Source organism: Sander vitreus, chromosome 10 (assembly GCF_031162955.1).
Source record: "Sander vitreus isolate 19-12246 chromosome 10, sanVit1, whole genome shotgun sequence".
In the NCBI taxonomy this organism is placed as follows: domain Eukaryota; kingdom Metazoa; phylum Chordata; class Actinopteri; order Perciformes; family Percidae; genus Sander; species Sander vitreus.
Window position 1 is genome coordinate 21,855,298 of NC_135864.1, and position 27,777 is coordinate 21,883,074.

The window sequence follows — 27,777 nt, forward strand, 5'->3', positions numbered from 1 at the left end:
GGTTCAAACTGATTGGGATGCATCAAGGATCCTTACTCCTTTGTTATGTAAATTAAGTATAGCTGTCAATGTGTGACAGCTAGAGTTAATGTTTTTAATTCCAACAGTTAAATAATGGACATAGCATGTAGACACGTCTGAGTCAAAAGTCACATTTGCCCCGCTGTTCTCTGTTCAACATGATACATATTTATTTCACTCTTTGATAAATGAGTGGCCCATCAACAAATGAAGCATGCATACAGTTTGATTAGGCATGAAGAGTCATATTCTGATATCTCAAAATATCATTATTTTATTGGTATATAATAAGCAATTTTACAGGCAATTGGTTTTCCACTGCATGTGTGAGAGTTTATTCTTTTCGTTAACAAGTGTTCCATAAAGTTGCTTGATAACATCATCTAAACATGTTAAAATAAGGGTTAACAAATATTTATTTATGTTCATCTTTTAATTAATCCAGAAAGCCTTATTAAGATTAACAATCTAATTTTAAGGAGTGTCCTGGCTAAGATCGGCTACATTACCAATGAGCATTACCAACACAAGACAAAATATGCCTCAAAATCAGAATTAAACAGGGATGCGGTTTTAAAATAATAAATCATTTTTTTCTAATATAACCATGTAAAAAATGTTTTTAACTCAATACAAAAATTGTTAAAAACCATAAAAATAACTAAGGCCAATACAAAACAATAGCGGCCACAAACGCATGGAGATTCTGAAATACCCCCAAAACACCTGCAACCAGAAGAGCGAGCCCCCAGTTTCTGCAGCAGCGATTTGAATTCAATTTAGGTCTACAGTAACTGCAGAAGGTTTGAGGCGGATGGTGCAGCAGAGAGAAAAGCTCTTTTACCCATTTCAAGATGCTTACAGTATCAAAAATAAAGATGAGTCACAGCCATAGCGTGGGGCAGAACAAGGTTGCATTTAGCCAACATTAAAATAATTAGCGTTCCAGCTCCATTCAACAGAATAACTATTTTAATTTCTACAAATAGAGCTGAGCAGTATGGCGATATACCGTCAGTATAAAATTACTCTACCATATAATTTATACAAAGGTAGCTCTCCCTTTAACACCTGTGTGTATCACCCTTGTGTAATTCCAGATCACTAAGCAGGACTGCTTTATGGCAATATTGGACTATTCTTTATTATTTTTGCACCACTGTGAAAGAACTTGAATTGTTTATTGTATTTCATTTACTGGATTAGTTTTTTAGAAAATATTACTATATAACAACATATATCGATAACACAATATAACAATTTAACTTAATACTAGCTACAGAGTAATATGAAGGAGATAGTCCCTCTATGAAGTGTAAAAAGTGCAATGTGATTTTTCCTGCTCATAATCTTTTAAGTAAAGATTTTTATTACCTGAATGATTATAAAAGGTGTTACATCTGATGAATTCCTGTGTAGGAAATATTAAAAGCAGTGAGAAACCGATTTTGGGAGTTGAAAGTCAAGACTAGACTTTCCGAATGCACGCCTGACCATCAGTGCACTGGAAGCAACCTTTTGTCTACTGCTATATCTGCGCTGAGAACGCCGAGGTATTCCCGCAGTCCTAATGACTTCTGTGCATGTTTTCATCACTAAAGGAAAACAAATTGATCAAAGGGAGCGGAAGCCGTGATCGATAATCATCATAATCATCTTTACCTTCTTCTAAGTAATATCAGAAAGGTGGCTGTTTCAGAGATGAACTGACCTGGCCCAGCACAGCAGAGGCAATATTCAGCAAACACCATCCATTTTCACTCCCGGCAGACTCAGATAAACGTCAAAGTAACTGGAAGGGTTTGAATTAATAACTGACCCAGGTCTGAAGTGCAGACATGTTTCCGTCAGACCGTATCAAAGCTCAGAAGGTAGAAAACAGGACGCGTGGATAACCATCTACAGCAGACGTGACCTCTGCCCTCATCAGACTCAGAACTCTGAACTCAGATTCAGTGCACGAAAGACAAAGGAGCTCTCTGTCTGTACTGCATACAGTTACAGTTACTCACCCCCCCCCACACACACACACACACACACACACACACACACACACACACACACAGCCCAACTAGTATCCCTACACACAGGGCTCACAACCAACTTGCACTCAGAAGCTACTTAGAATATAGAAAAAAGAAAGAGATGTCACAATGTGTCCTTCCTCTTCTGCTATCAATGTCCAATATCGATCCATCCTCAAGTCTATCGGTTCTCATTACCTGTCCTCAGTAACTTATCTCAATTGTTATGGCTGTGACTGCTTCCAAAGCCCCGGTCGGCTCTGTGTCTTTCCCAGGTCATCCTTCATAGGACAGGAGAAACGGAGACGTCTGGCAAGTCCTAACAAAGACGTATCCCCTCCGAACAAATCAATGCTGACAGTGTGTTTGCATAGATTAGGAGATTCTCCCACACTATGATTTCTCATCAGACGCATGATAAGGAGAAGGAAGATTGGCATTTGAGCGGAGGATTGTTCTATTGGCCAGACTGATTTGATTGTGTTTGCGTTTCATCTGCCAGCATTGATGAAAACGATTTTGATCCACGCGTCGCATTGTCACCCCTGCGGCAAACCCTCTCAGGTGGAAAATACATGCATTTCACATTCATATTTCAATAAACCTCGGCAACTGCCTTATAAAGATGTGGAGAGATTATATTTTCTTTGTTGATTGAACCGGATGTCGACAAGGCTTCCACAATGAATGCAGAAGATGATGGAGAAAATAATCACCCGCTACACATTTGCCTTATGCTTTGTGAAAGTGATTTTTTTTTTCAGGGTTCCAGTGGAATCAAACGCATATTGATAAACTCTTTTTTTTTTTTTTATATTTCCACATATCATTTCAAATCCCTATAAGGGAATATAACCCCTTCCTATAACCTCCAGTTTTATCAGCTTCTGTCCTCTGTCAATCCCTTGAAATCTAAATACCACGCATGACGTGGTCAGTAAATCTTTTAAAACCATCTACCACTTTCTGAATATATCTAATAATGTGTTATGGCACCACAGGGCTAACCCCTGCATCTGCAAACCAGCCAGGATTCATTTGTATAAAATATTTTCTGATTGACTAGATCCTGGATTGAAATGTGAGGACATATTTAATTTCTGATCTAAAGGGGAGATAAGCTAGGCTTAGCTGAAATGATCTGTAACTTTTACTTTAATAACGCAATACCTATCTGTCTGTGGTATTATAGCAGCCAATCATCTCTCTGACTCCAACTTCTACCCACTCTCCCGTCCCTCTGTCCCTGTATGACCCATTTTGTTCTTCTCTCTTTCTCAGTCCTGGATAGGTCGTCAACATGGATGCAGATAAATACCTTTTACAGAGACTTACGGAAGGTCCCTTTACCTGACTGGCATTTAGTAAAACGTGAAAGCAACAAGCAGCTCAGTGTCACTCTGCTGTCAAAACTGCGGTGAAGTCAGGACAGAGTCTTCCTAATAGTTTTGGGGCCCCACAACAGTGATTTAACATGATCTTTAATGGAATATTGAAGAACGGCCCGGCTGCAATTTAAGCAACACCTGATAGGGCTGTGAGCCGGGATCTAATGAAAAGATGGAAATAAGAGAAGCAGGGGGGAAGAGGACAATATAGTCCTAAATGAACAAAATGGCCTTGCACCACCTGCTAAGCATCGATCAGTAGCCAAGGGGACTAATTGATAATGCATTATTAGCTGCTTCCCTATAATGGGACTTGTATTTCATCCTGTCCTTGATTGCGGGACAGAGGAGGAAGGATTTGGCGATGAAGCACTGAAAAACAGATGGCAAGGCGAATTGTTCCCGTGACACATCTGCCAACGTGTTCTATTAGGTGTGTGTGTGTGTGTGTGTGTTGAGGCAGGCCCTTCTCAAAGCAAAGCGTCACACCTCAGAGTGAGAAGGGAGTCAAAGTGGATTTAATTGAAGCCTCTGTTTGTCTGGCCTTGAGACAACTGCAACTGTGTTTGTAGCAGCGGGAGCAAAGTGAGGCAGGCAGAATTCAAAAAGAACCAGCTGTGCTGATTGATCTTGCCGACAGACTTATACAAGGGCCAGACTTCCTTGCGTCTCCGACTCTGTGAAAGTTGGAGTAGGTACGGTTTGCTCGTGTTTTTTAAGTTGGTCGCGACGTGCAGGAATAATGAATTTCAAAATTAACTGCAATTAGTGGAACAAAAGTGGGAAAAAAAGATAATTACCATATGTCAAACAACAACGCTGGCGTTCCAATCTCCCACGCGCACAGCCTTTGTCCTCCCAGCAAAACATATCTCGCGTCAGCCCCGCGCTTTGCTTTCTCTAAAGTAATTTTGTCAGTCTCACAAAAGCTGTGCCCTTGCTGGAAGTTGGAATGCATTCAGCACTCTTAGTGGTTCTTTCTTTTACAACAGTCAAAGTTATTTATTTACCCTATTTGGTAAAGACAGACATGTTAGCAATACAGTCCCTCAAGCCTGCATTATTAGTTTGTGTGTGCAGTGCATGGAATGTGTGATCATGTCGAATTCATCATTATCAAATAAAAAAGATTGCTGCTTTTCTGCTACATAGTGCACAGTATTTCAGCTTTGCCATGGGAATAATAACAATTTCTAAATGCATTCTGTACTACATTTCCAAAGGCACACAGTAATACTTTTTGTGGAAAGCGTCCTGGTCGTTAACGCTACATGGAAATATTTGCTCAGAGCCGTTTAACTGTAGTTCTAAGCTTTCCCTGCCCTAACCGAGATATCTGAATAAAATGTGGTCTGTATGGTGCAAGGAATTGCAGCACATGCATTACCCAGGCCACTTGTACTGCCCTTGTGCTCAGTAAATAGAGGCCAAAGTTCCATATGTGCTTGGATTCCACAATGTGCCGTTTAAAACACGGTTGGATTCAGAATGGAGCAGAGAGGAGCCGATAAACTTCCTCCATGCCTTGCTATTTTGATTATAAGCAATGAAGTTTGATATTTTTCTCATTTTACATTTTTCACTGTAATATAATTTTATCTTTCAACTTACCTCCACATGCCTTGGGAATGAAAGACTAGTGTTATGCTGACAGAGAGAGAGAGTAGGAGTTTGTGGTGTCAATCAACACCTGCTGTTGCTCAAATTCGTTTAAAAATAGTGGAGCTGGAAGGTGTAGTGAGGGAGCTGACAGTTAAATAGTCCATGGAGATTTTTGATAGGCAGAGGAACAGTTGCTGACAGTTAATGCTTTGTGTGTTTGGCCCCAAGGAGGCTTTCAGTATAGGTATTTTACACACTCCTCAAACAAACAGCAACTCGCCGTTCTCCTTTTAAACTCGAAGCTGCAGGGTGTCCTGGGTATGGGATAGTGGTGGCATTGTGAAAAGACTATTTTATGCTGTGAGGGAAGAAGTATGGTTTCAATATTCTCATGAAGTGCTGTTTAAAATATGACAAGGGGCATAGAAAATAGTCTCTGGAAGCATCACAAATAACAGGTGGAATGCTGCTTTTATAACCAAAAGCATCTAAACCTGTATAGTCTGTTTTCTACTTTCAATTTTCTACCCAGTCTCCAGTAAGCGTACAATGGATGGACTGTGTATATGCAGCCTGCTGGACTTCAAGTCAGGTGGGTGACAGAGTGAAAAACAAGCAGGCAAATTATCAGCATGTTCCTGCCCACATATAACACTTCTGCAGTCAGTATCGTGCAGTCGCTGCGTTGACCACAAACACACAAAATAGAAAATGCAGAGGCGACGTGTTTGAGGAAAGCTTTTCTTTGGAGCGGCTGTTCAATGAGGCATGCTGACAACAAGAGCAGGGGTCCTGGTCTGGGAGACATCAGGAAGCAATCTGGAGGATTTCATGTGATTCAACTTAATCATTCATTCATTCATGTTGTTTTAGACCAAGAGTTTGTTGTTTGTTCTTTCTTCTGTCTTTCAAGAGATACACATACGGACAAAGCACATACAGTATTTGAAAAATGAATAAGAAGCTGTGTTTGCATCAGTCTTTTCTACGGTAGCCGACTGGGGGCAAACACACTGCAATTTAAGAAAACGCATGCAAATAGACAAAACACAAGCAAATTAAGAAAACATCTTCATTAATTTGACAACACATGCGCAGCATTTAGCAAACATGCTGCATATACACAAAACACAATCAAATACACAAATGCGCTGCAAATACAGAAACAATGCAAAATGAAAAGCACACAACTGCATCCAGTTTACACAACGGAAGGCAAGGTTATGTCGGAGAGAGTGGATATTTTGTTTTCCTAAAAAAAAATTTTTTATTAATTCATTTTTAATAAGTGTTCTACTTTTCAGTAACATTGGGCTTTTAACTAGTGTTAGCTAGAAAGCGCTTATAGAAGTCAGTCTCTAACACGGTAGCTAAACCTGTTGCTCTTTTATTATACTGTAAAAGACTAGGGGCCAAATGTAAAAATTTATATGCACCTTTTTATGTCGCCTCTTTACTACACTTTTCTTCCCGTTTCCAAAACAAACCTTTCGTCTGTCTGTCTGTCTGAAAATCAAGCTGTTCCACTTAGCGCTCCCCCTAGAGGCCTGGAGAACTTCCGTTGTGTAAACTGGATGCAGAGTTTTTCTATTGCATTTGTTTTGGAGGTTTGTGTGCTTTTCATTTTGCATCGTTTCTGTATTTGCAGCGTGTTTGGTAAATGCTGCGCATGTGTTGTCAAATTAATTAAGATGTTTTCTTAATTTGCTTGTATTTTGTCTACTTGCATGTGGGTTTTTTTTAGTTGCAGTGCGTTTGCCACAGTACTTTTTCTTTCTGTTATAATCCCCTCCCCTGCAGGCTAGTTTGTGTTAGGAATTTAACAGAGGCACTTAAAGAAAAATTGCCAAATATGAATTGGTTACAGCTTCCTAAAGGTAATGATTTGCTGCTTTTCATTGTCTTATATGATAGTGTACTGTATATTTTTAGGTTTTGGTTGGACAGAGCAATGTGAATTTGTCAGCTTGGGCTGTCGGGCATATTTCACAATGTTCTGACATTTTGGAGGCTAAATCATGAATTGCTCAATCAAGGAAATAACCGTTAGATTAATCGCTAATGGAAAATGGAAATTAGTTGCAGTTGTGATTTTTGCGAATGTTCAGAACATATCTTGTGTTTTCATTATCATGATCTTTAAATCATCATTTACTCCTTTCTAAGCGAGTGTATAATCTCTGCTGCATCCGTCCACATTATTCGAACACCAAACCCCCAACATCTGGTACCTCTGATATCAAACCAAGCTCAGGGGGCCACTCTGTACTTTGACTCCGTTTTCTCAATTTTCAGCGTCAGGTTATTTTTAAAGTCCACAATTTTCCGTCTTGCATCTACTGTATTAATAATTAACACAATCACATTTGAACAAAGAAATTAATATTTAAAGGCTCAGTCCGTGTTCGGTCTGCAGCACTTAAATCCCCTCGTGCGTCGCATTATAGTTAATCTCTCGACGACATGGTTCACATTGGAACGAGAACCATACGGACTCAACACCATATGACCACTGGGGCAAGTGGGGGATTTAAACAGATTAAGGCTGTGAACATTGTCCAGTTATTATTTAAAGATTTAGCCATTCTTTCATCTCTTACACCACAGGACAGGCCAAATACAGTAAACACATTTTCTTTGATATTCTGTTGCCTTCTTCAAAAAAACACACTTATTTCCAAGGCTATATTGTGAAACATTTTTATCATAAAATACTGCTTTATTTTGACAGTTATGTGAGGCTTCCTAGTACTCCCCATTTCAGGCACCAGTGAGAACTGCTTGTGTGTCATGGTGTGAGGGTGGTAGGTAGGACTTGAGGGTATTGTTTTATCCTACACATCTTTAAGAAAGATTGATTCTGAGACACACAACAGTTTTGTATCTACATCACAGCCCAATGTTGACACATGATGCCTAAAATCTGTTATTTTCATGCCATGAGATTACAAATTGTCCACATATCAAGATTTTCTAAGGTTTAGCATTCTGGCTTTGACTTTTCTTTATCTAACTCTGTTATAGATATTTTTTCTCCATTACTTGTAAGGCAGAAAGGATGCACAGCGGTTAAGTGCCAAACTATGTGGATTTTTAGCTAAAGCAAGAACTTGAGTTTGAAGTGTAACTGAAAGGATGCCTACTTGCTAAAACATTTTCATTCTGCAGAAATCCCCCCCCCCCAAAAAAAGAAAACACCAGATGATTTCTACATGACAGAAGGTGTTTAGAATAACGCCAAATATAAACACGTGATGAACAGGCCATTGGTTAAATCATAGTTACAAATAGAAAGAGAAATAATTGGAGAGCTAATCTGTGTGATTCAAAACATTCATATATATATATATATATATATATATATATATATATATATATATATATATATACATACACAGTATAAGTTCCAATATGCATCCACAAATAATGCATGTTATCATAAGAACAAATGTGAATTTCGGTACTTCAGAAATGTAGAAAACAATTGTTGAGTTTTGGAGAAAGACTTTCGTAGCCTCTGTGTTCCCCCCAGGCTGTTTACTGAATGCTGTTTGTTGTTGTGCTGAATATTTACATGCACCCACACACCTTCGTTAGATTACCAAAAACCTCTGCCTTCTAACTCCGAGACAACACTGCCGGCCAAAGGCCCAAGAAGGGACCAAGCGATCGTGAGCAGGGTAGGGAAAACACTAATGCAATTTCTATGGCACGGAGCACTCGGTAACCAGATGGGAGCCAGGCTGACTTACCTAAAGCAGTTTTCCTTATTTACTTTGGTGCCCAAGGCCATGTCAGACAAGGGAGAGAGAAACATGTTAGCCTGAGCAAATTATCAGGGCTTTCATGTGGGTAACGTTCTATCAGATCATCCCACTCTGCAGAATGTAATGGAAGCAGAAGCAAAGTGCTCAAGGCCGTCACCTCCGACGTGTTCTCATTCGAGGTAGGACAAGGTGTGTGTTGGAGATAAAGGAGCAGGTCCCAGTCACTCCTAGCCTGAAGACTGTGGCATGTAGAACGTTCTGCTCTTGCCAATCATCAGGGTCAGGATATTGGATGGAGAGTAATTACAACGAGGGCACTTTGGTAAGGGCACTGTGGTAAATCACAGCACTGTGTGTGTGTGTGTGTGTGTGTGTGTGTGTGTGTGTGTGTGTGTGTGTGTGCGCGCTGTTAAGGAAAGGTTAGGTAAACTAATTATGGAGGGACAGTGTAAATAGAAAAATCCATTGCTTTGAAATAATGTCCATTTGATGTAATCAGTTGTGGCTTTTCTATGGTGGCGTTCGACCCGATATAAATGTGAAACAAACAAACGGAAACCTGATTCTAACATCTGTTGTGCGATGTCTGTGCTCAGTGACACGGAAAAGCTATTCTGAAGTTTTGTGCATCAATTCATTATCACGTTCTAAACCTGTGAACACCTGTGCAACTAAGAACATTTATGTGCACTGCACGGTGCATTGTTATGATATCCTGTGTGGTGTTGTGTCAATGACAAATACATATGCCAGTGAAATTTCTTGCAGATCTCACTCTTAATGGGGCTTGCAAAGTGTGTACGTCATTACTACTGAGCTCAAAAAACATTTCTACTTAATTATCTGAGGTCTGAATAAAATGATTGGTAACCCTTAAATGGTCCTCTATTGTTGGTAGAACACATTTTGAGTTGTGATATCTCGTTTAAAAGGTAGTTGTAGAGCAAGTGAAAGAGACGGTGATTATCTTGGGAGCGAGTACCGACTCTAGAGGCATAGTGGGAGAAACTCCCCTGTGCTTTCGACCACGGTTGGATTTTTCAAGAGATGCACATCAGGCTACAGCGTAGGGTCTGGCCTAGGGTCTGTGTCTCCACGTACCTATGAAACGTACGTACCAACGTATGTAGGTACGCCATCGATTTGACGCATAAATCATACTTAACGCCCCCAAAAACATTTCCAGGATGCACCAAACTATTTCAGGTGGCCTCCGTCCAGGAAGTTAATTGCAGAAAAATCACTCTTGGCATCTCTCAATGTCCTGTTTATGGTTGAGGTTTTAACCAGTTGGCATATTGTTTTGATTTGTTTAGTTTCAGACTGTCACAGAAAAGTGTGATGACTTAAGAACTGACTGAAGAATATTCTTTTAAAAACTGCCTTTTTACCATAACAGTTGTGGACTTCACTTCGACCCATGGGGGCGGTGCAGCTTCTGCCCAAAGTATGGATCCAGATTGAATTGTGAACACGGTTCAGCAATGTTAATTTATATATTAATGCTCCTGTCCATAAAAAGAGTCTAAATAAAAAATCGTTGTACCTTTAATGGTTATCTGTACTTTTTGATAGGGCTATTAATTAAAAAATACTTTTTTCTGGGTGGGACCATTAAAGGGTTAAAGGGACCTGCCCTTCCAGTCACAGAATTTCAAAACAGGCAATTTAGTCCATGACTTTCATTAGTGTTTCTTCCGTCCTGCACCATTTACTCTCCTCACCCTGCAGTCTAGGCTCCACCTGAGTCTCCTTGGAGTGGCATTGGGCTGAACCTAGCCGGATTGATTGGAGCACTACCTGCTCGCCTGTTTGTCAGCCATGAATAATCTGTAACGACATTCAGAGCATCAGCGGGGGCCTTGCAGCGTGCATTCATTGTGGAAAATGGATAGCTCAATCAAAAGAAGCTCTTGAAAAGCTGGCCATAACCAGAGGCAGAGCCTTGACCCAGAACACTGTCCCACTGACTCGAGTCGCAACCTCACCAACATCCCTGAATGGGAGGCTACTGTATTCCCAGTCAACTCGTGACTTTTTGTCCCCCCCCTCCCTATCCCTTCCTCTGCCCTCTCCCATCTCTCTTGCTGTTTAATAGAGCAATGCTTCACTCAGAAGGCCACGTTATCCTTGTTAGGAGACAGACGCTTATGGCGCCACCTGCCATTCTCAGCTCTCTACTTCAGGTAGCATGGGCCACTCATCACTGCACTGCTTTACATGGTAATGAAAGTCTGAAGACTTGATGATAAACCAGTTATGCCCTTGGCTCTGTGACCTGGGGTTAACTTTTGATTATTTACACATGGTAATACTGTACAGGTTGTTATGTACCTGTATTTTTAGACTGACTTCCACGTTTTACCTCCAAGTTATTTTTGACAGCCTGGCTTGGTGTCAGGATTTATTTCATTTATAAAAGGTGAAGGAATTGGTCTGAGGAAGAGTGCATTGTGGGTTCCTTGAAAAGAAGCTCTGGACACTCATGGTGCTCCTGATGACACTGATGCCATCCTGTACAAAGAAGACTCGATGAAACACTTAGAGCATGCTTTTGACTGGTTGCCAGGATGTGCAAACAGTGCATTCTTAAAAGTGTTCACCTGTGATGTCTCTCCTCAACCATTGTGAACTCTCTCCCTAGAAATGGTGCATTCTCCTGATGTAGAGTCACCCAACCCTAATCCCCCTATATCCACTGATGAATCCGCAGCCCCACACACAGTAGGGATGCCGCCTAATTGAATTTCCTTGGTCAAAATGAACACACACTCAGGACCTGCAAGTTCCAGTCCTTGCCTTTGATAAGCAAATGACCCTTATGGAATTGAGGTCACAGCCTGCGAAAACAAGAGTGAGTGAGAGAAAAATAAAGTCCCGCACTCAGACAAGCCCAATATCGACTCACATGGGATTGAGTCCAATGATGTTTACCCTGTGTGTTGAACCCCTGTTGGCTCAGGGGGAAATTCATTCTACATACACACACAGTAGGTGCTACATTTCTTTATTTTACATCTGAATGGGGTGCATGTGTAAATAATCTTGTGTGTGTGTGTGTGTCAGTGGATCTAGCTTTTATTGTACTTTGTTGCCTGAAGACGTGCAACAAGCTCCATCCTACAATAATGGGGTCAGTTAATTCATGAACTCAGCCACTCTGCATCTCTTCCAGTCTTTTTTTATTTCCTTTCGTTTCATTTGTTAAAACTCTAGAAGTCTTGAGGCAGAACAGTGTGTTTGCTTTGGTGTCTCACCAGCCTGGTTGCTTTTATGGATGCTTCTTTTAGATAAAGCTCTGTATGCTCCCTGTCTGCTTTGCACACAGATTGTTGAGTAACAGAACTGTGTATGTTCAGGTGACCTGAATCACAGGACATCAAGGGAGTCATTTTCAAATTGGGAATGGGGGGTACATTGTTCCCCCACACTTGTGTGTATCAGTCAGTCAGTCAATCAGTTTGATTTACTCACTGCAATCCCTTTAAAAAGTGTCTAATGATTGTCCAGTCTTTAATTTTTACTATGCACGTACAACAGTTAAGCTTTACAAGGAGCATGGAGTGATTTGTAGGCTTTTTTTTGCACTGGGTTTTGCCTCTCAGGCAACACAGCGGTTATCTAATTGCTGGAGGTTGTTGGGACTGTTTGCCAAGCACTCCCAAAATGACTGAAGCATCTATGCATGTTCTTCAGGTTAAAAAAAAGAAGTGATTTAATCAGTTTTTATTTACGGTTAATATTCTCCAAAAAAGACGCTAGAATTGAATTGGGTTTTAGTGTTGTGTGGTTGATTTAGTGTGCATATTTATCTACATGTAATGGTGTAACCGTGACCGATACCCAGCTGGGGATTGATTGCTTCTGGGCAATGAGGATGTATTCAATGTCTATTAAGTAATTTCCACGCAAATTGTCTCAAGACTATACCAAAGATAGCAGTCTGTCTGCATCTTTTAGGAAGGAACATTTTGGTAGGCTTAAGCCTAAGCCCAAAGCCTACATTATCTGTCGCCCCTGGAAATACTACATTATTTATTTCAACGTATCAGCTCTGTTAAGGAAAAGAATACTGCATTAATCAAAACCTGGAGAGGACCAAAAATGACCTGGCGAGCTGGCCAGGAGGAAACTTATCTTGGGCAACATGTTGCCATGGGGAACAATACAGGGAGCTGTTTGTGGCCTTGTTCCACAGGGGACGAAGAGGATCAAGTAAGTGCATTAATAATGCAGCAGGTTAGATGGCATAACTGTTTACATTGCATAAAAGTAAGATTTACAATATGTTTAATTTTTTTTGCAGGACTTCAATTGTCCATCCCACCTCTGATGTAAGTTTAAAGGTCCCATGACATGGTGCTCTTTGGATGCTTTTATATAGGCCTTAGTGGTCCCCTAATACTGTATCTGAAGTCTCTTTTATATAGACCTTAGTGGTCCCCTAATACTGTATCTGAAGTCTCTTTTATATAGGCCTTAGTGGTCCCCTAATACTGTATCTGAAGTCTCTTTATATAGGCCTTAGTGGTCCCCCTAATACTGTATCTGAAGTCTCTTTTTATATAGGCCTTAGTGGTCCCCCTAATACTGTATCTGAAGTCTCTTTTATATAGGCCTTAGTGGTCCCCTAATACTGTATCTGAAGTCTCTTTTATATAGGCCTTAGTGGTCCCCTAATACTCTATCTGAAGTATCTTTTATATAGACCTTAGTGGTCCCCTAATACTGTATCTGAAGTCTCTTTTATATAGACCTTAGTGGTCCCCTAATACTGTATCTGAAGTCTCTTTTATATAGGCCTTAGTGGTCCCCTAATACTGTATCTGAAGTCTCTTTCCTGAAATTCAGCCTTGGTGCAGAATTACAGCCACTAGAGCCAGTCCCACAATGAGCTTTCCTTAGGATGTGCCATTTCTGTGTCTGTAGCTATTGAGGAGGAGAGGGGGGTAAGGTGGAGAGTGGGGGTGTGGCCTTGACCATCTGCCACTTTGCTCGTTTGAAAGCCATGATGTCTCTCTCTCATGGGTGGGCCAAATTCTCTGGGCGGGCAAAGCAGAGAAAGGGGAGGTAACCTTGCTCCTTATGAGCTCATAAGGAGCAAGATTCCAGATCAGCCCATCTGAGCTTTCATTTTCTTAAAGGCAGAGCAGGATAACCAGGGCTCGGTTTACACCTATCACCATTTCTAGCCACTGGTGGACCATAGGCAGGCCGGAGGAACACATATTAATGTTAAAAAACCTCAAAGTGAAAATGTCATGCCATGGGACCTTTTTAACACCACTTTATTGTGTTATGAGTGAACACAAATTGTTCTAGTTTCTGTATTCTGAGTGTAGGACCACTCTATAAAGTAACAAAAAAGTAACAAAAAATAGACGGTGCAACACAGATGTCTTGTTACTTGATAGTTGTATTACTTAAGGTGCAAAACAGTGACCAACGTTTCGATGTAGAGTTACATATTCATCAGAGTGTAGGACCACTCTATTGTTACTATAGATTTATCACAGTACAGGATAACTACAACCTTATAGCTGATATCGGCAGAGATAATAAACCATCAATTCTGCAGGTTATAGTCTCCGAGATACTTGAACATCAAGGTTAAACTTGAGTTGTTTAATAACTTTTCCACACATTTTGTCTGTCCAGCACAAACACTGCACTGACCACTTTGGACTGCATTCATACATTTAACGGACTCATTTTGGGCTTGTGTGTGTGTGTGTACATTATGTGGAACTGCATCTGCAAAGCCAGGTCTTGTGTATACAGCATTAACCAGGCATTACCTTGTAACTGCCATCTGGTATCAGTGTGTCAAAGAACATGTTATGCATATTCATCAATCTGTGTCAAACCGAGGGTTTGAGTGTGAAGTAGTATTTACTACCAAAAGGCAGGAGCTGATTTTATTGGTATTGGCACTGTGTGTGTGTCTGTGTGCAAGCATGCATTACCTCTTCATTTCAGGGCAATATTACAAAGCTTGGAGATGTGTATTTTCCAAATATTATGGGTAAGTACAGCCAAGTAAGTTGTCCCATTGCACTCCAATAAAAATAAACTCACCAGGGTTCCAGCTGTACGCCCAGAATTCACACAGTGTCAATCACATAATCACCCTTTCAAATTGTAATTTCACTGAGGTTTGGGATATGAGCTCATTTATAAATGGGCTGCAGATCAAACCGAAGGCTGGGGGAATGGTGTCATGTTTTAATTATCGTTTAACAGGAATGTTAAGTGCACGCTCAGTATCTTGCAAGAAAGGAAGTGCAAATTTCTTCTTACTCTTTTTAGTTCCTAACACCTTGGAGGCAGCTGAGCATACTATTATACTATTATACAGTATATCGATATTGATAGAATTGAGTCATAAGTGACAGTTTTCATAAAGACACAGCTTTCTATGACTCTGTGGTGTAGTTTCATTATCAGTCATCTATGAGTGATGTTCATAAAGTGTTGTTTTGCCTACAGCCCTCCCAGTGGAATCGACTTTGGAAAACAACAGTAAATAGCAGCCTGTCCAATCATTAATAACTGTTAAAATTACAGTCTTATTTTGTTCACAAAGTGATGAGATTATTTTGTCCTACTTATTAATTGGAGTGAAATTGGACAGCAGTGTTACTGGAAGGTGTCAGACACAGAAAGCAGGTAATTATAGAGACAGGAAGAGATAAGGAAACGGAATGCAATTATCCCGGCAAGCATAGCTTCAAATTGCTCCTCTTAGGATTTCTCACTTCAGGTTGCTTTTGTTCATTCTTTGCATCTCCATATTGATCTATTCTTTTCACCCACAAGCTCAAAGAAGAAGGATTGTTGGCATTAATCAAACTAATTTCTACTGTAAGTAGAGCCATACAAAGCACAGAACACGGCTTATTGACAAATTCCAAATGTATGTATTCCAACATATATTTCCCAAATCATTTTGCAAACGTAAACTGCTGAGCTCAGTTTAAATCAGGGCCATCAGATGTTCCCTTTGTTCTTCCTATCCAAGGCTGTAACAGTTTCTCAGAATTTAGTTTCATTTAACTTTCAGGTTTGAGGGAGCACTTCAGATTGATCTCCACATCTCTGTCATCCACACTGTTGCTGCAGTCACGTGTCCATATATCACATGCATTAGCTTTTTTAAGGATTTTATTAATGACTAATGCATAATAGCAAGCACACGCATATAAAACAATTCCCTCCCTAGTGTAGAAGATGTAAATTGCACATTGCTGCATGTACTGTAAATAAAAGTGTGTAACCAAGAAAAAACTGCTGCTCCTGCTGCATTAAATTATTTCATTTTTTCTGTCGATGCCGTAGCTGACGTTTTGTTTTGAATACACAAATTGCAACTGCAAGAATAACCATTGTTCTTTTTGCATATGGAGAGGGTCTTGTTGTATATAGTAAATGTTTTGTTTTTTTTACAGATCTTACGTTTTAGAGGGAAAGCCAAATGCTGCCATGCTGCTCATTCGAAGGGAGGAGGAGGGTTTCTTCTGCTCCATTTGTTCATTCTCTGTAGTGCCCATTTTGTTACTTTAGCCATTTGTTTTAGCAGTCAGGTGCTCTCTCGGCCTGTGCCACACACTCTTACTGCAGGCACACACAAACACACGCACAAATATCTGACAGAAGAGCTGGAATTGAGAGAAAGAAAGTGAATAAATGAGAGTGAACTCCTCAATCCAGCTTTAAAACTCTTTTGACAGTTTTTTGCTGAATTATTAAAGCCAATCTGAACATACAAATATCACTTTTTCTCCTTTTTGCAGAGAAGAGATTGTTGGGGAAATCTTGCAAACAGCACAGGGTGTTGTTGATGCTCAGAGTGGCGCTTCAGGCCTGGATTCACTGCACATGTACTCACATTTACTGTGATCGCATATAGCGAAATGTACTGCATTGAGACGCTAATACATGGGGCGTCCGCCAGGGACCCTCACACCTACTTATCACCGCGTGGCTGCCGGCGAAGGAGCCACTCCACTTTCTTCCCCGACAGCATATGTCACCACTGTGCCAGCCTACATACATACATACATACACACACACACACACACACACACAGGCCTCTATAAATTCATGCACAGTTTTCCTCAAATTGTTTACGAAAAATTTCCCATTTTTGGTTTGATTAATACTCTGAATCAGCACAAGTGCTTTTTGTAATTGCTATAAAGGTTTGATGGCCTGATAGGGGCCACTTAGCCAAGAGTCAGTCGGCTTCAGTCTGGAGCTGGGAACGATCACTGCAGACAGATCAAGTGTGTGAGGGGAGTGTATGAGTGTCACAAAGTGCCTTTATGTAAATGGAAGTTGAAGAGCAGCCCTCCCATTGAAGCTTAAATATACAGCATGGTATATGCTACTCTCAGTCTTGGGGATGTGTCCTCCGTGACTGTAACATGTTCTGTGCTCATAAAAGGTTCTCTCTCTCTCTCTCTCTCTCTCTCTCTCTCGAAGACCCCAGAGAGAAATGATGAGACAGACAGAGAGCTGGAAGCTGAGGGAAAGCACGGATATCTCTTTATCAGAGTTAAGAGAAAGTAGGACACATGGTAGGGATCAAGGTCGTAGCTCAATATAAAAAAAAAAAACCTCTGGATTACAGGTCCCAAATAAAAGGTCAAAGGAAAATGAAATGAAGGATTGCTTCTCAAATATCAAAAAAAAAGACAGGGCTCTGACAACACTATATTGTTTGGACGGTTAAAGAGAATGGATTTTGTCCCAGTTTTCTCTTTTGTTTAGAGTGTTTTTACTTTCTTCTTGAAAAGCAATAATGCTATTTTTGCCTTGTGTTACAGCACCATCACTTTTGTCAACACGGTTGTGGAAATGCTTTATAGATTGTGAACTCTTCCCCCTTCCTAGATTTAATAATAGAGGAGCAGGTTGGTGCTGAGTATTTTTGTTTGTAGAGTGTTTGTTTAGCGCTTCCTTCCTTCCCAACTGTTGGTGTTTTAACGCCTTCCAAATTACACCAAGGATAGCTGTGAGGCTCTCTTCTCATTTTCCTCAGTTAACAAGCACTCTGTTTATATATGATTATGGCTCTCTGTTTGTTTATTCTGCTTGCTTTTTTTTTAATTACTTTGCCAGTTTAGTTCAAGGTACAAAATGCAGTTAAGGATTCAGTTGAACTTATTTGTTTCTTTCTGTGGAGAAATATTTATGGTCATTTCATTCTTCGCCCCCTCGAATATCAAAAACCCTGTGCTCATTCAGCTCCTCCCAGTTCTGACTGGGTTCTGGTGGTGATGGCGCCCTGGCCTTTGGTGTGGGAGATCTGGGTTCAATTCCCACTGCGATACATCAATCAATGTGTCCCTGAGCAAGACACTTAACCCATGGTTGCTCCAGAGGTGTACGACCTCTGACATATCAATTGTAAGTCGCTTTGGATAAAAACGTCAGCTAAATGACATGTAATATAATGTAATGTAATGACCGTGTATTCCTGTGTTTACTTTGCAGCGCTGCCAATCATGCAGGTGAAAATTGACATCACCAGACAGCAGGTGGAGAAGATCTTCGGGCTCGATGAGTACTGGTGTCAGTGTGTCGCCTGGAGCACCACTGGAACCCAGAAGAGCCAAAAGGCGTACATCAGGATTGCTTGTGAGTGCATTTTAAAACGATCACTGTCATCACAAATGCAAGCGCTGCCTAACAAGGTGCTTTTATATTGCATGCTAGTTTGTAATAAGATTAGATTAGCACAATGTTTTTTTTCACTTGGTTGGGGAGGGACTTACTTTCATTTAACAATAAGCCCAGAGGCCATTATGATCTGTGCACCACTGTGCATTACTGTGATTACAATTTAGTTAAATCATCTTTCTGCGAATTCTACTTAAGAAGTAAATATTCAACCCTGTCAGGGAGAAACAGAGTAATGCATCTGCTTGAAGGCAGTCTTAAAAAAAAAAATGGAACACTAAAATTGAGTATTCATGAGCATATTTTTCACTGGATACAGTATATCAGCGATGATCCCTCTGAAAGTAACTGGAATAAAAACTGATTTGAAAGTTATTGCTGTGCAGCAATCATAAATCTGTCTGGGGAACACAGAGTCATCCCTTTGCTGCAGCCTCAAAAGCTTTATTAGAAGAAGCCATTTTACGTTTGAGTATTTTAAAGCATTCTGCCTATTAATTCCCACATAAATATGCATTACTCCAGACAGAGCCGAACGCAGCGCTGTCTCCAAACCGCCAGACGTTTTGAAAACACACATTCATTACCCCAACCTTGTTTGAGAGCTCAACAAAGACAGTTAGATGTAAGATAAGGACACGCATGCTTTAATGACAATGAATCTATGTGCACGCACCGGTTCACATTCACGTGCACACACATACACACTTGCATACATTTGAGCCTTCCAGGACTGTTATGACTTCAGTCTCCCCCAGTCCCATTGTATCGGCTTTAATTAAATTGAATGTCGTAAAACTCTCTGCTTGTCTTAACGTTTATCTCAGTGTGATTGGTCAGGACAGGCTTAACATCTTTTTAAAGGAATTCACCGGCAGCTCACAGACGCACCCTCAGCCCCTCACAACACAGTAAGAATCGCTCCGACTCAAAACCTGGGGTGAACAAATTTGTGCCACCCTGCTAGCTATCAGTGCTCTGTATAGCTCATCAGATACAAATGGCCTTGCATTTTTATCCACTTGTAAGCAATAAGCATTGCCATTTTTACCTGTGTAATTTACAGCCTGGTCTTACAGGCAAATGTATATAGCAGGACTTGGTGCAAGGGTAAGAGTATCCAATGAGATGTAATGGTAAGCCCATGCAGTCAGCCAGGCTTGCAGGAGCTCTTGTCCAGGCGCCTCAGGGCTGTGTTTTCGTGTGGCTGCTCCAAGCCCTCATACAGATGGAAGCTGGAGGCTGGCGGAGGCTGGAGAGAGGAGAGTGGGTGGTAGGGGAGGAGTGAGGGGTAATGCAATTGCTTTTGCTTGATGCTGGGCCCCTCTGGCAGCAGACAAGCATCTCTGAACCAGCCAGGCAGCCTGTAATAAGCAACATGGTTGTTGCCACCAATCCCTTTGTGGCTTAGGGGCCAACTGGAGTGCAACATGCTCAGCGAAGCCATACTGTAGGTGGACATTTTAAGAGTGAAGAAAAATTTAGAAACGTCACCAAGCCAAGTTCTGTGGATGGAAGTATTTCATTTAAACCTCACAAGCCCATACAAACATCCTAATTGGTTGCGTTTCTCCCCGTCTTTTTCTCCCCTCAGACCTGAGAAAGAACTTTGAGGAGGAGCCGCAGGGTAAAGAGGTGGCATTGGACCAGGAGGTGTTACTGCGCTGCCATCCTCCCGAGGGAGTGCCACAAGCCGAGGTGAGACACCAATACAGAAGATAATTATAGACCCACATCTAGCATCCATTTACCCTTTCCTCACCAGGAGGACAAAGCGCAGAAAGTAGCTCAGGATCAACTCCCCAGCATCTTTTCCTGCTCCACCAGCGAACAGACAACCCTGAACGGATAAATTATGCCTCTAATTATTCCCCATTATTGATTTATTATCTCTCTTACATCTCTGAGAAGCCGTATATCACAGTGTCTCGTCACATCACTCAGGATAGGCTTGGAGGCTTCACTCCCCGTTTGGCATCTCTAAAGGCCTATTCATAATTAATGGGTCTATTTGTCTCTCTCTCTCTCTCTCTCTCCCCCTCTCCCTCTCTCCCTCCCTATCTCATTCTCTATCTTTCTGCCATCTCTCAATGTCCCTCATACACTCTTGTTCTGCTCAACTCTCTATCTCTCTCTTCTTGCTCTCGGTGTGTGTCTGTGATTAGAGGACCAGACTGAGGCCAGCTGTTTCACCTCGTCTGCTGCATCCTCCCAGTCCCAGATAGGCACTAACCACTCTAATAACAACACAAGAGGAGGTTAGGCCAGCAACTCAGACAGCCCAGAGACCAAGAGCAGCAGACTAGCCAATCACAGAGCGACAGTGTCGGGACAGTTTGCAGAGAAATGGGAAGTAAGGTGCCAACTGCAGTTCAACAGAAAAGAACATCAGAGCAGAAGTCACCACAGGAGAAAACAGGGATAGGGCACGAGAGGAAGAAAGCCCAATTATATGCGGCATCGCAACTGGCAGTAATACTGACAACAACGCTGCTGTACCGTAGCTACTCTCGAGACGGCACAAGGTCAAGTGAGAGCAAGAAAACAAGCAAACCAATCTGAGAGTACACCAAAAAAGGAATACCATCAGTTTTTGGCTTCTGTAAAAGGGCACAGAAACTACACAAAGCATGATCAGTTTCACTCTCCGGCCACCAACAGCTGCAGAGATCTCCAGCAGCTACAAAATAAAAGCTACTTTTCCCACACAAAAAGAGAATAAATATTAAAATCAGTAGGGTGCATTGTTAAATTAATTCCATCTCAGTATCAGTATCATACCAAGCTGCATTTGTTCTTCTTTTTATCTGTTTGATTGTATCCAAAACTAAAGTACTTCACTGCTTTAAAAAAAAAAGATTTTTAATCCACAGCATGAGTTTTGACCACTGAAACATATTTTCAGGTGGAGTGGCAGAGAAACGAGGATGTGATCAACCCAGCGAGTGACCCCAATTTTTTCATCACAACTGACCATAATCTTGTCATCAAAAAAGCCCGGCTAGCGGACACGGGCAACTACACGTGTGTGGCCAAAAACATCGTTGCTCGTCGCAAAAGCACCTCTGCCACGGTCCTAGTTTATGGTAGGTGATAACCTTTTTTTTTTTTTTTGCCAAAGATGTCATTACACAGAGGGTAATGAGAGGTCTGGGATCGAATGATATTCCCCAGCCTCGAAACATACAAACATGAAAACAGTTCAAATGAATCATGTATTGCTTGCATGTTGCTTCCTTTATCCCACATTTCCACATTCAGTTCAGCATGTTCTCTTGCATGGAAGATCCCTGGGTGCACTTCTTCTATCAGTTGTAATATTCCACTCAGATTCTACAGTGTAGTTTTAATAACAATATGCAGTGTTACACATACGTGACAGATGGGGACAACTTGCAATCAATTACACTATGATAAATAATTACAAAAAACATAGTAGTGTACTGTATCTGCTCATTAAATAGCAAAATTTAAAATGCTCCTGGCAACCATTATTCCAAAGCTGGCAGTCTCCAATCTTGGGGCTGCCATCTTCCTCCTCCTCTGTAGTGGATCCAATATGAGACGAAAAATTGAATTAACAGCAAACTGTAAATAATGACTTGGCTTGATAAGCAGACTGATCTATATTAAAGAAATTGAGGAACAGCATATTTTCTATCACACAGGTTTCCTTGGGTACTGGCACTAAAGTTTTGCATAGGTTACAGCCAGACTTAATTCTCAGCTACATGCAAACAGGAGATGGAAATCACATGGGAATCCATCATGAAAGCAACGTCCAAGACACGTTCATTTTTTATTTTTATTTGTTGAGGCTGCCAGAAGAAGGCGATAGTATGCTAGTCAGAGTCCTTGTATATTCTCTAACATGAATAGAGAAAACGCACCATATGCCACAAATATACAGCACTATGTAGGAGTCTGCACACCTCTTCAGTTTTTGCATCATTTCTTCTGCTATAAAATGATTTAAAAATATGTTTCAAGGTTTCTGTGTGAGATTTATACAATATTTTCCTTTCACTCAATTTTTAAGAAAATCTGGTCATTTTTTTGTGAAGTTTGCACTGTAAGTATGCACATCCTTGAAATCAGTAGGAATCATTTCATCAAAACTTAATATCTTGCAGTTCTCAAATTCAGGTTGTGGCTACTTGAATTGTAATTGAATTAACTTCCATTTGAAATTGCAGCCTAGCAAAAGTTCCCAATGGAATCTTAAAGGATTTCAGGGTGTAAGATGAATTCAAATTCAGAAAACATGAGCATAGTGTGGAACGTGAGGGTCACCTATGGATGACTTTATGTATCAAGTAATATTTCCTGCAACATATCCAAAAATATGCTTGTCTATAGATTAAGAGATGAACTAGAGTGAGAAAACACCTGCATGTATTACTTTTGATTTGACTTGTAAAGTCTTTCACTTTGAGTTTAGAAATGTAACTATTAAATCAATATTTAACAATAAAGATGAAACGGACAGTAAGAGAGATCACTTTTATATGGCAATACACTGCAAGAAATTTCCTTTAAGGCTGATTTTGTAATTCAACAAACTGTGCAGACCCTGTAGGGGGTTCAAACGTTTAGGTAGCGCTGTATGACTGTAAATATAGTTGAAAATTGAGGCTCGTCTCGGTGAACAGTTTCATATGAAATGTGTTAATTTGGAGCATGCAGTAAAAAAACACATAATAGATTTATCCAAGCCTCCAGCGTAAAAATAAAAAAGCCCAATTATTCCTACTGTTGATTATAATGGATTAGCTTGTTGCTCTGCAGATGAAGAAATCTAGAGTCAAAATGACTGTGGAGGCAAGAGCATTCATATTCTTATTGTTTGCCTTTCTTGTATCGTCAAACAATAGTTTCGCTCTTAGACCCGATAAATTGTGAACAAATTGCTAGGGTGCTTGCATGTGCAATTCTATTTCTTCGCATCACTCTATGTACTTGACAAGATGACAAATGTGCTACCATTGTAGTAATATTTGACGTTAAATCACAATAAAAGTTGTCCTGTTCAAAAAACGTAAAGAAGGTAAAGAAAAATCCAGTTACCTGAGACCATGCTAGCTGATCGAGCTAGCTGTACAAAGTCATAATAACTGCTACTTTTCAAAGGGGGTTCAACAGGGGGCCAGAGATGCATTTTAACAAGGCCTGGCTGCTGTGACTGCGCTCTGTGCTAAGAGGTAATCAGGGGCCGAGTTGCCTGGCAATTTACCTCGCCGTGGCGGGCAATCAATCGCATAGCGAGGGCAAGGAAGTGATTCAGCCACGACAAGCACAGGAGAGAGAGGGTGGAAATTAGGAGGGGAGTATATACAGAGAAGCAACGACAGTGCTGTTCAAGTCAATAAATCAGGAATCTCAGTATCTTGTAAGCTGGGGCAAACACAGGATGTACAGGAAGGAGCTGATTAGAATTAAACCAGCGTGATTTGATGTAATCACCTGCTGTGATCGAGCGATATAGCAACAATTATGTGACGGTTAAGGGTTCAGTACACCGGCACTGGTTGTTAAAGTGCATAAACTTTCAGTTTCAAATATAAAAGAGTAATAAATGATTCAGTGTTGTTCTCTACAATTCAAAAAATACTTGAGTTGAAGAAAGACGTGTGAAACAAGCTGGATATGTGAGGGACACACAACAGCCACAACATATTTATTTTTTCAGTAGTGTGTTGGCATTTCCAGGGAGTAGGTTGTTGTTTTGTTTTGTTTTTTTATGCATTCATGACCACAGGTATTTTTGCTTTTTTACAGTGATTATATTCAGACTATATTATGAGAATTTTTAAGTTTTGAGGTATATTTATTTCGAATGTCGACCAGTTACTGAAACTGTATCTTCCTCAGAGATAAGGTCAAAGAAGGCAAGCTGTCATCTTATTTTCTGCTCCCTGTTGAAGCCATTTTGTTTTCACCGCAGTTGGCTGTAATTCCAACTCGGACACAGGACGCAGGCCCCTTTGCTCTTGCTCTCCCATTAGTTCACCTTGCAGTGCTGAGCCAAAGAGTGTAACAGCAGTCACGATTATTCTAGCGCAACACACCTCTTTTCCTTGGTGCATGTCAGGTAATCCTGGCTGCTCTGTCCCTTCATCCATCCCTCCCCCCCCTCCCAACCTACCCTTTCCCTCCCCTGCTCCATCCCCCTGGTGCTGGTCTGACAGTCAACGGCGGCTGGTCCACATGGACCACCTGGTCGTCCTGCAGTGCTGTGTGTGGGCGTGGCTGGCAGAAGAGGAGTCGGAGCTGCACCAACCCCACGCCACTGAATGGAGGCACATCCTGTGAGGGGCAGAACGTCCAGAAAAGTGCCTGTGTGGCCACCTGTCCAGGTAACTCCCAGGCAACCCTGTTTGTCCTGTGGCGCTTGGCTTCCTGTGGCTTCCTTTTTGCATTTTTTTGCATCTAGAAGTCATCAATTCATCTTTATTTTGGCTGCCTTTTCTACCAGCACCCAGGTCTTTCCTTCGATGTCAGTGCTTCTGTTATTTCCTGCAATTAGACCGCTTACACAGCAATGTCAGAGTCTAATAGTCTTCACTGTAAGGCCTCATCCTGAAAGTGATTTATTGTTATCACTCTTTGTTCACATATCTCTTTATCTGCCGCGCTGTAGGCAGACCCTGCTTTTATTTCAGAGACCTGTCAGCTTTAAGAGACATGGTCCCAGCCATGGCATTGTGTCCGACCAGCTAGTACATTTGTTATTGTTTGCTGCTCAAGCTGTGTAGTAAATATGGGAGATAAAAAGCTGAATCATGGCGGCCTGTGTGCCATGGTTACGTGTGAGGAGTTGAGGGCGTTTCGTTTGCCTGCCTGTTCTCCCTTGTGAGCACGTCGGAGAGGCAGAGAGTGTCCTGCCTGATACTGAGCAACACATATTGATCTCTGGTAGCCTGAGATGGTAGTCAAGCTGCTTCATTTGCAGTCCCACATTAGCCCCTTGACAGAGGAAGAGATAGCGAGGGAGAGGGAAAAGGAGGTGGAAGGTGAAAGCAGGGATAGAGACAGATGGAATCAGATACAGTGTAAGGAAGGCAAGAACAAAGCCCGGAGTAAGAGAGAGAGGAGAGGAAAAATGAGAAAGAAGTAGAAAAAGCGTGTACTGTACAAGAGCTCGCTGTTAGCTGCCAGCAGATCAGTCTGTGGATGTATAGCTGGGGCTCTGCAGCCATGCTGACCGCAGGAGAAATCTCCCACGCTCGGTAAATAGCAGAGAGGGAAATCTCTCTCAGTGAATCAGGGCGTTGTGTTACACATCTCCCATGTAAAGACATCACTAGATGTCAAGCATGAGTGTAAGTAACACGGCCCGCTGGAATACAGCAGACGGAGGAAGACAAAGGAAACACAGCAATGCATGATGCTCCATCAGGGCGCTATCTGGATGGATTTGGAATTATTAGCGCTGGAGCAACGAGTAATGGAATTAGAGGGGGTGTCCAGGGATGCTTGACATTCCCCCACAGCAAAGCAGGATACTGACCTCCATGAGCTTAAAGAGATTAATGTCAGTCCAGGCGGCTATTGTTACACCCCCCATCTTGCTCTTGCCCCACAAGGAGAAAGTGTGTAATTTCAACCCTTAGGGAAATTGTGGGCCTTGTGAACACAGTTTGTAGAGACTTTGGGAAAGAAAGAACTTCTTCTTTTTTCTCTTGATGAGACATGCTACAGCGATGCGACCCCACTCACACCACTATCAGTCCTGTTGTTTGGCAACAGAGTAGTCTCTGCCTTCTTTTCTCACTCATTACCTGTCTCAGACAGACCATCAGTGGCACAGACAGCCCCAGCTGTCAGACCTCGGAGAAGGTTCCCCTCAAGGCCGAAGTCCACCATGCCAGAGCCTGGGGATGATGGGCTGCTGTTTCCATCCACAAGTGGCACAGCGGCTCTGTTGTGTACTCTCAGACATGGCTCTGAAGTCCCCCCAAGATGAACTGAACGCTCCCATCATTTGTCACCCAGCACACACACACACAGCCAAGCAAATACATCTGAATCCTCACTTTGATTCATCAACATACATGATTAACACATGTATGAATCTCTCTGAATACATGAATAGATGTTCTGATAGTCATGTTCAGCGAGGGGCAACAGATGAGATCAGCCTACTGGATAACAACTTTAATTATCACTTTGCCTATAGCCTTCGCAGGTCTGATCTACACTCACAGTAGATGGTGATTTGAGCCCATTTCAGAAGAAAGAGATTTGAGAAGAATGAATTACATGGGGAGCTGTACTCCTGCATATTGACATGTTATTATATGGTCAGCTTTAGAGAGGCATTTTTACCCAGTGCCTTTGTTTTTAAGTTGCATTTTAAAAATTACATTATTTAAATTCTGGTCTTGTTCCAAGAGTTCATTAATTATCTAGACCAAGATTCTTTGTTGATTATAAGCTCTCTAGTGCATTTGACTTATAGCATTATATCTTTGAAATTACTTAGTTTTTTTTAGCTGCTTATTCTTTGTAAATTGCAGTTGTAGTCTGTTTCTGTTTAGTCTAAAACACATTGATGGCCTCACAGATTTGTTGTACTCCTCCTCTGGGGATAAAGAGATTCTGTCAACTGAATGAATATCCGCTGGAAACAAATCCATTTAAATTTGGTACCAACAACATGCAAAGGCTATAATTTGTCTCTGTGTCACCCGGCCAAATCTATATATATATTTCTTGTCGAAATGCCGATGGCCATGTGTTGTTCCACGTTTAAAACAGTAGCATGATTCCTTCAGAGCAGTGCTTTGCTACAGCCACAGAGGCACATTTCCACACACACACTGTACTTCATACGAGCGTCCACAGACCGACACCATCTACATCGGCCTGTTCAGTAGCAGAATCTCTCCACATGTCTAATCACAATGACTATTTTCTCTAAATGTGAGCTCCCATTTCTTATCTGGAAAGTGTGAAGCTATAGAGGCTCATCTGTATTTTTGTCGAAGTCTCCAAAGTGTTTAATGAGAGTTGGTGGAGGCCTCTATGGCAGATCAGATGGGCTCCATGCTGGGAGAGACACAGGGAGTTGTGGAGGAGGAGGAGGCCGAGGCTAAAGCCTGAGGCTCAGTGCAAAGCAGAACAACACTTGAGACAGCGAGTAGCCAAACTATGCAAGAGCTTATCTCCATTTTCTCTCTCCTTTCTCTGCCTTCTCCTTTTCCTTTGTCTCCATTTTGTATCCTGCTGAAGTATCCCAATCTGCAGTCCATCCATCACCCTTTCATTGAGCCTGCCCCTGTGTAGACT

General features: G+C 41.4%; 1 protein-coding gene across 2 annotated transcripts in view; it reads left to right on the plus strand.

Annotated features, from left to right (window-relative positions):
* Positions 1–27,777, plus strand: part of unc5a (unc-5 netrin receptor A) — a 137,111-nt gene that overhangs the window by 76,236 nt on the left and 33,098 nt on the right. For both annotated transcript variants that reach the window (XM_078260907.1, XM_078260908.1), the window contains exons 3-6: positions 18,301–18,444; positions 20,081–20,184; positions 21,392–21,572; positions 24,675–24,842. In XM_078260907.1, coding sequence (XP_078117033.1) covers positions 18,301–18,444; positions 20,081–20,184; positions 21,392–21,572; positions 24,675–24,842 — 597 coding nt within the window. The remainder of the gene's footprint in view (positions 1–18,300; positions 18,445–20,080; positions 20,185–21,391; positions 21,573–24,674; positions 24,843–27,777) is intronic.